This window comes from Myotis brandtii, unplaced genomic scaffold, assembly GCF_000412655.1.
Source record: "Myotis brandtii unplaced genomic scaffold, ASM41265v1 scaffold115, whole genome shotgun sequence".
Taxonomy (NCBI): Eukaryota; Metazoa; Chordata; class Mammalia; order Chiroptera; family Vespertilionidae; genus Myotis; species Myotis brandtii.
The window spans coordinates 1,937,254-1,948,458 of NW_005353967.1; the positions used below are offsets into that span (position 1 = coordinate 1,937,254).

The 11,205-nt window shown below is 38.7% G+C and overlaps 1 protein-coding gene across 2 annotated transcripts in view; it reads right to left on the bottom strand.

The window, feature by feature from the left end:
• MTRR (5-methyltetrahydrofolate-homocysteine methyltransferase reductase) overlaps positions 1 to 10,528 on the bottom strand; it is a 28,114-nt gene extending 17,586 nt beyond the window's left edge. The window contains exons 1-5 of one of the 2 annotated variants that reach the window (XM_005857888.2): positions 10,341 to 10,527; positions 8,568 to 8,721; positions 7,565 to 7,682; positions 4,529 to 4,907; positions 649 to 771 (exon numbers count right to left, since the gene is read on the bottom strand). In XM_005857888.2, coding sequence (XP_005857950.1) covers positions 649 to 771; positions 4,529 to 4,907; positions 7,565 to 7,682; positions 8,568 to 8,721; positions 10,341 to 10,469 — 903 coding nt within the window. In that variant the 5' untranslated portion in view covers positions 10,470 to 10,527. Of the gene's footprint in view, positions 1 to 648; positions 772 to 4,528; positions 4,908 to 7,564; positions 7,683 to 8,567; positions 8,722 to 10,340 lie in introns of both variants that reach the window. The other variant, XM_014548504.1, reaches the window with a different exon arrangement.
• Between the last annotated feature and the right edge of the window lie 677 nt (positions 10,529 to 11,205).

Sequence of the window (11,205 nt, forward strand, 5' to 3'; positions counted from 1 at the left end):
CCCACTGCATTCCTCAGGACCTTCATCAAAACAGAGGTTTGAGTTATAAGACTTGGAAGAAGTAGTCAGGCATTGAGGTCTCAGGATGATCCATCAGTTTCTTGAGTAATGGATTGGGGGATCACTGAAGAGGGGCTTGTGGATGGAGTTCAGAGATAAAGTACATATTGCTTCCTGAAACTGCAGAAAATATTTATATAATCATTTCTCTGGAAAGGGGGCCAGTGATTTTTTTTTCTTCAGATTCTCAAAGGAATGAGAATCAGTACTAAAAAATGAACTTTTCTATTACTGTGTAGTCTGAACTCTATTTCCAGCTAGCTGGCTGATCTCAGGTAATCAGCTTTCTTCCAGGGCTCTTCTCATATGGAAAATACTGTTGTGATTCCATTATTCTTTCTTGGCTTAATGTGTAAGGCAGCAACACTATTTTCAATCTGATTCCCCTCCAGAGGCACTGCTCACTTTAGGCCCCCCCAGAGTGAGGAGAAAACAGGTGTGAGTGGGGAGAAGTATGATGGGTTAAGGATAAAAGGCAGGTGTCCTGTCAGACTCACTCTTCCTGAGTGTACAGACTAGAACACCACACAAGTCTCTCTGCACTTCTCGACAACATAACTGTGCTGAGAAATAAATTCTGCAACTTACTGAAATGTCCAATTCTACTAGAAGAGTGGTTTTTATGGCATCATTTGTAGTCAGCTGAACTGCCTTTGAAACTGGAACTTGAAAAACTGGATCCACTGAAGTCACAGATTCTTGGCTTTCCTCCTTGAGAAACAAATGTGATAAAATATTACTAAATGCAATTTTCAATAATACTTACCATTGCTTCACTGCATGACTAGGTGAGATCTATAGGATCTTATAAAATATCCGGGCTATTTAAGTATTCTTTTCTGAGGTAAGTGACTACACACAGATGCTTCTCCATCTTTCAGAAGAGAAGCTCACCTTGAAATGCCTTGTCTGTTAGACTTTAGAATTTCTGATATATGGATACTAGATACTAGCATCCTTATGTAAATGTCCAATAGTCTTCCTAATAAGCCATGCAGAAGGAAACGGCATGCATGCATATTTTAGGGAGGTGATTCTGAAGGAAATGACAGATGTTTAAGACTGGAAGATGTCTGTCCGGATAGTCACAAGAACCCTCAGTTGTGGGCAGTGATGTTTAACAGAGCTTTCTTGATAACAGGAATGTTCCCTACTAGCCAATACAGGAGCCACTAGTCCCATGTGCCCACTGAACACTGAAAATATGGCTAGTGTAATTAAGAAACTGGATTCTTAATTTTATTTAATTTTCAAGAATTTAAATTTAAGTGGCCACACATGCTAGTGGTGCTTGTATTAGACAGCACAGATCCTGGGAAACCGTAAAGAAATCCAATCCTGTACCATCGCCACACCTTTTCCAACTTGACGTTTCCAAGTTCTAATTAAAAAAACAACAAATAACCTAATAAAAATTGGGCAAAGGACCTTAACTGACATTTCTCCAAAGAGGACATACAGATGGCCAATAGACATATGAAAAGATGCTCAATGTCACCAATCATCAGAAAAATGCAAATTAAAATCACAATGAGATATCACCTCATACCTACCAGAATGGCTACCACCAATAAATCAACAAATAAGTGTTGGCTAGTATGTGGAGAAAAGGGAACCCTTGCACACTGTTGGTGGGAATGTAGATTAGTGCTGCCACTGTGGAAAACAGTATGGAGTTACCTCAAATAATTAAAAATGGAATATTGCCTTATGACCCAGCAATTCCGCTTCTGGGGATATATCCGAAGAAACCAGAAACATTAATTCAAAAGAATATATGCACCCCTATATTCACTGCAGCATTTTTTATAATAGCCAAGATTTGGAAGCAGCCTAATTGTCCATCAGTAGATAAGTGGATAAAAAAAGCTGTGGTACATTTACACAATGGAATATTACTCGGCTGTAAAAAAAGGAAACTTTATCTTTTGAGATAGCATGGATGGACCTGGCCAATCAGAGATAAGTACCATATGATTTCACTTACATTTGGAATCGAATGCACAAAGTAAACTAGCAAACAAAGTGGAGACAGACTCATGGATACAGAAAACAGACTGACAGCTATCAGAGGGGAGGGGGTTGGAGGCTGGATGAAAAAAGGTGAAGGGATTAAGCAAAAGAAATTTCACAGACACAGACAACAGTATGGTGATTACCAGAGGGAAATGGGGTAGGGGGAATTAGAAGAGTGTAAAGGGGAATAACTGGTGATGGAGGGAGGCTTTATTTGGGATGGTGAACACACAGTACAATATGCAAATGATGTATTATAGAACTGTACTCCTGAAACTATATAATTTTATTAACTAAAATTAGTTAATAACTTTATTAACTAAATTTTTAAAAAGCAGAAACTTACACTTAACAAAATGTAGTGAATTCATTTTGGGTAAGTGGCTGCATGGGAAGCTGAAAGAGGGTCAGGGCTGACAGCCTGAATCGCAGATATTATGTGGGGCAGAGGGACATTCTCCCCTCCCCCACACCTGTTCCCGTAGGTGATGGTCCCAAAAGGATGCCTTAATAAGAGAAGCTTTAACAATCACTTTCCCTCTAAGTGTGTCCTTTGAGCAGAGTTACACAAGTTTTCCTTAAATAGCTGAGATTTAACATGTTAGGCGCCATGTCAGTCACTGGTGACTGACACTATACTTTCCGTCTGGACCGGTCATAACCCATAGTTATTTATGTAAAAACACACTTGTTTATCTGCCTGCTTTAGAAAGACACTATAAAAATACTAGAGGCCCAGTGCAGATTCATGCACGGGTGGCATCCCTCAGCCTGGTTTGTGCCCTCTCGCAATCCTGGACCCCTTGGGGGATGTCGAAGAGCTGGTTTCGGCCCGATCCCCACAAGCCAGGCTGAGGGACCCCACCAGTGCACGAATCCCCTTCCCTCTGAGATTCATCAGTCTGTTCCATGTTTCCATTCCTGTGGTTTCTGCTCCTGTGTTGAGCGTCTGCCCCCTGGTGGTCAGTGAGTGTCATAGCTACAGGCCGGTCAGCCGGTCACTTAGGCTTTTATATATATAGATGCTGCTGCCCTAGCTGGTTTGGCTCAATGGATAGAGTATTGGCCTGCAGACTGAAAGGTCCCAGGTTCAATTCTGGTCAAAGGCACATGCCTGGGTTGTGGGCCCAATCCCCAGTGGGGGGTGTGCAGGAAGCAGCCAATCAATGATTCTCTCTCATCATTGATGTTTCTGTCTCTCTCTCCCTCTCTTTTCCTCTTTGAAATCAGTAACTCCCCCGCTCAAAATATGATGCTAAAAAATGCTATTACATCAGATGTTTGCAAATGGCTCTAATGCAGTGGTTCTCAACCTTCTGGCCCTTTAAATACAGTTCCTCATGTTGTGACCCAACCATAAAATTATTTTCGTTGCTACTTCATAACTGTAATGTTGCTACTGTTATGAATCGTAATGTAAATATCTGATAAGCAGGATGGTCTTAGGCGACCCCTGTGAAAGGGATGTTCGACAGCCAAAGGGGTCGCGACCCACAGGTTGAGAACTGCTGCTCTAATGTATTAGAAAGTTGTACTTAACTTGTTTCTCAAATGTCTAAGTGTTTCTTCATTAAAAAGAAAATAAAGAACTAAAAATCACGCTTGCAGCTTTGAGGGTGTGGTTTAAGTGAGAAAGCCCCTGTGGAACTCCAATCAGGCATCTTAAGAAAGCAGACGTGGCTCTGCATTAACAAATTGGCTGCACTGAAAATTTACCATAAACACACTGTAATTTCAGGAAACCATATACTGGCAGCCGTGGGGAGAAGTTAGCTATTATTCCATGTGAGTGCAAAAATTTACAGACCACTTTAAAGTCATTTAGTCGATAGAAAAAATAGTCTAGGCATATAAAAAGACTTATTATAGATAAAAACAGGTTTATAAGATATTATCAAGAAAAATAATAATTCCTACAATGGAGCATTCAGGATACCTAAATCCACACTGGAAAAGATTTTACTCTAAAGGATTCCTTTAAGATTAGCTGCTGAGATAATATCCTGACTGCCCACAATTTGCCCTTCTCTGACTCACATCTAAAATAAGAAACCAAGAAGTTAATTCTCCAAAATATTGGAGAAACTGAGCTCTTAACCATTTACTTCTTCAAAGACACAAGTAATGTAATAATACAACTGCTTCTACAGTGCATGGGGGTAGGCCTCTGAGGTAAATACTCAACTCTGCCACTGCAGTGCAGAAGCAGCCACAGAGGCTTGTGAATGGATAGGTGTGGCTGTGAGCTTGTGAATGGATGGGCTGTGTTCCAATAAAACTTTATTTACAGACCACGAGAGAGGTGGTGGGTCACATTTGGCCAGCAGGCCATAGATTGTTGAATTCTGTTGTAATGTAATTAAATAAAACAAAACAAAACAAAACAAAACAAAACAAACAAAAAACCACATCTATGATAAGATAATACATAGCATGAAGCAAGGCTGCTTACCTGGCCAGGAGATTCATGCAAATGCACCTCTAAATATTCCGGTGGTAAAGCAGGAATATTCAGAGAGGCCTGGGAAAGTGGGGGTATTGAACGGGTAAGTGAGGACTCAAGCTCTGCTATCAAAGCACTTGATTGATCTCTGTTCACTGCATTTTGTTCCAAAACCTCAGAATCCTTTCTTCCTGAGTCACCTAATCGGAGAAGTTCAACTTGTGATTCGATGTGTATTAATTCTGGTTCCACAGGGTCCGTCCTCTGGGAGGCAGTCGATGCTGTTGTGAGAGTCACACTCATCTCTTCTATTCCTTTACTTGACACAAAATGTTTTGTGAGGGCAGCCCACAGCCCGTCAATCCACGGCTCAACGACAAGTTCTAAACTGGATTGTTGTAAAAAAAGGGAAAAAGAAACAAATGCCTGAGTACTCCATTTAAATACATAAGAATTGCCCTGGCTGGTGTGGCTCAGTTGGTTGGAGTGTCTTCCCGTACACCGAAAGGGTGGCAGGTTCAATTCCCGGTCAGGGCACATACCCAGGTTTTGGGTTTGATCCCCAGTTGGGGTGCGTGCAGGAGGTAACCAATGGTTCTCTCTCACATTGATGTTTCTCCTTCTCTCTCCCATTTTCTCTCTGAAATCAATGAAAGATAATAATAATAAATACATAAGAATGGGTAATGGCAGTGTCTGTCCATTCCACAGAATCCTAGGCAACTGTGAAAAACAGTAGGAAGACTATTCAGGATACAAGAATGAATGATGGGTGACTAAGTTAAAAGCAGAGCATTATTCTCCGTTCATTAGCACTGAGCTGTAAAAAATATGAGCATGTATAAAAATTAAAGAACAGAAATGAAGATATTTTAGTAGTAGTAATAGAATGTTATTCCTCTTAATAAATTTCCTAAAATAGAGTTGGTAATCTTTATTTTAAAAAAGTTTTAATTTTAAACCAGCATGCTAAATTCTGATGTGGCTAACAGAACTTAACCAAAATACAAGTTTACTCTAATATACAAATGATAATTTTATCAATTGAATGCAGTGTATTTCTTTGTCTAGCCAATTTACTAATATTTTTTCCTACATATTAAAATATTGCTAAGAAACTACACAAACAAATGCTAACTCTTTTGACTAAGTAATTGTTCAAATCCTCTATCAGTTCTGAACAATTTTTCTGGTAAAATTTGCAGGGAGGCAAACACAGGAGGAAAAAGCAATCATCCTTCAGGGAAGCTGAACTGATCACAAGTACATCTGAAATGTGTTGGTCTACTTACTCCTAACGAAGTGTGTTACTCCACAATAACATTCCCCACATTCCTTGAACAGAGAAGTTACGAGTGAACAGGTAAGAACAACTGTGTCAGGACCTTGGAAATAACATTATTGTCATCTTTAATCACAACTCAAAAGGAGGTACCAATTAAATTCCAATTCATAACATTTTAGACTCTGTATTATTATGACTCCTGCTAATTTCATTGTATTCATTAGGTGCTCACACAGTACATAGCTCAAAATTTGGTTATACAGTACACCTAACCCTCATGAGCCTTTGAAAAAGCAAATACATAAAATACTGGGTTCAATAATGACAGCTACATTGAAAAACCAGTCTCACAACTCAGAAATATGAAGACAATAATCAGAGAGACAGCGAATGTTCACCAGTGCTTACTACATGGCAGGCACTATTCCAAGAGGACAACCTGTATTAATTCTTTTGATCCCCAGAGAACCTTACACAATATATGCCATCATTATTGATTTCACAAAGGAGAAACAGAAGCACAAAAGGCTTAAGTGATCTGACCAAGGTTTCAGTCAGTAAGTGAGGGATCAAGGATTTAAACCAGGTATTTGGACTCCAATCTGTGCTCTTAACCCCTTCAATGTGGTGGTACATTAAAACAGGCGTTTTCTTGAAAATATTTTAATTTTAGAAAAGGGAAAATTCAAGTAAGGTAGTTAGGTTGAAAATTTAAGACATGCAACTGAAATATAGATTTAAAATTTTTAATGCCTGATCCAATAAATGAATAGAGAAACCAAAAGCCTTTGAAAAGAAGCAAAGTATGGACATAATGAAAGGCCTAAGGAACTATATAAGGAGTTAAGAAGTAAACAGCTCACACAAGACAATAAACATTTAATGTCAACAAAATTCTGAAAGAAAGCCCAATATAAAGGGACAAAACTAAAAGGTAACATGCAAGAAAATGTGGTAGAGCTTTGTCACCATCAAGAACATGTGCACTGGGACATGGAAAAGATCCACAGCACCACAGCTACAGGCACAGCACCACAGCTGCAGGCAGTGATGGACATGAAGGGGGAGTTAAGGGGAATAAAAATGTATCTAACACACTCATACAAGGTTGTAATATGCAAAAAAGCAAGACATTGGCTGAACCTGTCATTATTTATAAATATAAATCTAGTGAGAATTCATTTAATGTATGCACCTGATAGAAAAATATTAAGTATGTGTGCTATTATCTGGCTAAAATAGTTAAAGGTTAAATGACAGAACAAGTTGTAGGACAATCAACATCTATCAGATCTTTGAATACACTTTAAGAGGATTTAAAGGGTGGCAGGCAATAGGGTGGAATACTGAGTTGTAAAAGCAAGAGTAAATAAAAGTAATGAAAATAAAAATTGTATTTCTGGTGGGCATTAAGATATAAGGAAGAGAGTGACAAGAATGTAGCCTGCTATGAAGGCCCGGATCTGCGTTCCCTATTAGTGATGCATGGCCTGCTGGTCACCCTCCATGTAAGAGGGCCCTGCTGAGTTACTCTCCCGTGTGCAGTCAGAGAAAGGCACCCATACAGGATATCAAAGTTCCTAAACAAATTGCCAATTTTTACAAATTCCTATACATTTTAGATAAAGGTAACTGTACTGGGACACCTTTTGTAATTTCACCCATTAGCAGATACTGAGAAGGATGAGGCACTTAAACTCGATACCTTTTGTCATGTACAAACAGGGTTCCCGGAAATGACAGGAGTGCATTGCTCTTACCCCACACAGTCATCCGCATGTCCAGTGTCATAGAAATGCCGGGCACCAAGCTCCTGAAGCCGCTTGTCAATCACCTTCCCCCCATTACAGAAGTACGTGTATTCTGAATCACCCAGACCTAAAGAGCCCAAACAGGTTATCAGTGTACACAATAAGCTTTAGACTTAAAGAAGATATATACAAATATTTCAAATAATTCCATTCATTCCCTTTGTGATGGAGAAGAAATAATGCATAACTTCACATTTTCTTATTTTTTCCTTGAGTAATACTAAGTATGAAATAATTTTCTTCTATTTTATAATGTAAAAGTACCAGACACATTGAAACAACAAATACTTTTTGGCCACGGGTTAACAGAAAATTATTTTCACATTCTTTTTTCCATGAATTGGGTGAAAAATACGGAAACCTTAAAATAAGGATTAGGTTTAAAAAACATAATTTCTGTATTTACAGACTTTTCTGATTTTGGTACAGGGGTCTGCAAACTATAGCCTGTGGGCAAAATACACCTTTTTTTTTTTTGTAAATATAGTTTCACTGGCACCCAGTCAAATATATTTGTTCACATACTGTAACGGCAGCTTTCAAGCTCCCACAGCAGAGTTGAGGAGCTGTTACCGAGACCACATGGCCTGCATGCAAAGCCTAAAATACCCATCTGGGCCTTTACAGGGTTTACTGACCCCTAACCTTGAGCATACAAGGTACATCTACAATGTAAACAATCACTGGCTACGTTTCTGTTGGATAAACTAAGAATTGCTTCTATGTTTCCTGGTAAGGAAATGGGCTAACATGTTCAGACTTGGTTGCAAATTTAAAAGTAAAAGCTTAAATTTCTCAGTTTTTTAATCATCTCCATGTACTTTCCCAACAAAAATAGGGTCCATTTATGAGTCTAAGATAGACTATAACATTTGGATAGAAAGATACATTCAGATACTAGAATTAAAGCCTGTAATGACAGCACAGTCAGAGCAGAAAATATAGTACATACCTAATAACCCATACCGCAGGTGAGCAAAGAAGTCACCTGGCAGCGTCTTGTCCTGTATTTTCTTCACGAACTTGCGCGCTGTGTCAGGTGGGTCTCCAGTGCCCGTGGTAGAAACCACCACCACAAGAGGCGCTGTTTCAGTTTTTAGATCATACTACAAAACAAGAATTCATGTCAGTTCTACTGCTATGTGTAGTTTTGACTTACAATCAGCTTAGTTTCCTGTCTTGAACCTGTCATCAGTAATGCCTATGGCATAAGGGCAGAGAGGCACGCAGAACATTTTCAACTTGGGAAGGCAAATTGTTACTCTTCACTATCAGGGCACTTGGCAATCAGAGCTGAGAACATTAGCAGTGATAAATTGGGATTATCGGTGTTTCCAAGTCTTAAAATCAAGCTTCTTCATTCTGATGTTCATCTAAATGTAAATATTTCAAAAAGAGCACTACACTTCTATGTATGATTCGATGAGCTCTACTGCTAACAAATAGCATCTAGTTTAGCTCAAAGGAATTCACTTTACTTTTCATGCTGATTTAATAGATAAAAATCTGAGCTAAAATTTTATAGGAGAGTTAACACTCACTGGGCACTTCGCAAGTTATGTAGTAAACTCTACACAGTCTGTTAAAGTAACTTCACCTTGAAAAGGACTCACATGATCTAGGAAGTAGAGAGCTGTTTAAACTTGGATCAAGAACTGGAGAAACCATTCACCTGAGGAGATGTTACTAACTTGGTATTGAAAAACACTAACTACTCACCTAACTTTCAAATAGCTGCAGACCTAGGTGGTGAGGTGGCCCAAGGGGCCAAGTTAGGATTAGTTATACGATGACCGTATTTTTGTAAGATTCAGACTGTGGCACCCATTATGTAAACTTACTTTGAAGTTACTACAGAATTACAAAACCTGCCCACTGGTGGTGTCTTCCAGGACACTCCCTATCAGGTGAGTGACTGCATCAGGAGTCACCTTGGCCCTTCCTTGAACTGAGTTTATAATTCTTTTGAACTAGACATGTGGGAAAAAACAGAGGAAGTTGTGAACTTGAGTGAGAGTGTACCAGCAGGGCAGTTTTTGAAGTACTGAACTGAATTTGACTGCTTAGTGGCTAAGGCTTCAGCTTGTGCTTGTATGAAAGCCCCTGCTAGTTGCTACGACCTGGATTATTTAAAACAGTAAAATCTGGAGGTCTCAACAGAACTAACTGTAAGAACATAGATCTGTTAAGTTCTTATGGATCCTATGGCAGGGACTGAATGCACAAGTAGTCCCTGACCTAAAGAAGCGGAGTCTTCTCCTGATCTTTACACCTGCTTTAAATTCTATTTCACAAAAGAATTAAGTACCCCTTCACTTGGAGGAACTCTGACACAAATGACAAGGTCTTTATTTTGGAGAAATACAAATGGGGCCCTGGGATTCATGAGATGGAAAGCACACATATGCACACGAACACATATATCTCATTGTTCTCACAGCCATCCCATGAGATAAACAAGGCAAAAACTGCTGCTTCCATGTTGGTTGAGTAAGTACTTGTTTCAGTTTTTGAGAGAGTTTAATCTAATTCAAATGGATACTTGAGTGTAAAAAAAAAGAAGAAAAGCTGGTAGGAATCTTAATACTCTTGATAAAATAATAATTTCTGAGTATTTAAGAAAAAAGGATAAAGGATAAAGTCCTATTTTGTCGTTCAACCTCAATCCCAACCAAAATATCTTCAAAGCATATAACAGTAAAAATGCAGGAATAACAGCTCTTACTTTATCTGATTCACTGATGCAGTGAAGATCTGCAGAAAATCCATGGGCAGCTGCCTTTTCAAATATTTCTTCTGCTATGGCCTTTGCCTGTCCTTGCTGTGTAGCATAGAGTAACAAAAACCTTCTCATCTCCTCCAGGCATACGTTATAGCTAGAATAGTTACAACTGCAAAATGTAAAAGAGAAAAGAGGATTTTCTTTCTAATAAAGTAGTAACAAACTTCAGGTATTAATTCTCCCTCATAATCTTCAAAAAAAAGATTCCAACAATACCCACACAAAATATGAAATACACTTCTCTGAATCTGTTTGTTAGCATTAATTCTCAAAGCGTCACAAAAGAGAGAATTTATCAAACCAGGGAGAACAGAGGAATGAAGCTCTAATTCCACGTCTCAGAAATCATTCTGTTGAGAGAGTTTATTACACTCTCAATGGACCTACCTTCCTGAAAAAAAAGAAGAATACCTGGTAGGAATCTTAATACTCTTGATAAAATAATAATTTCTGAGTATTTAAGAAAAAAGGATAAAGGATAAAGTCCTATTTTGTCGTTCAACCTCAATCCCAACCAAAATATCTTCAAAGCATATAACAGTAAAAATGCAGGAATAACAGCTCTTACTTTATCTGATTCACTGATGCAGTGAAGATCTGCAGAAAATCCATGGGCAGCTGCCTTTTCAAATATTTCTTCTGCTATGGCCTTTGCCTGTCCTTGCTGTGTAGCATAGAGTAACAAAAACCTTCTCATCTCCTCCAGGCATATGTTATAGCTAGAATAGTTACAACTGCAAAATGTAAAAGAGAAAAGAGGATTTTCTTTCTAATAAAGTAGTAACAAACTTCAGGTATTAATTCTCCC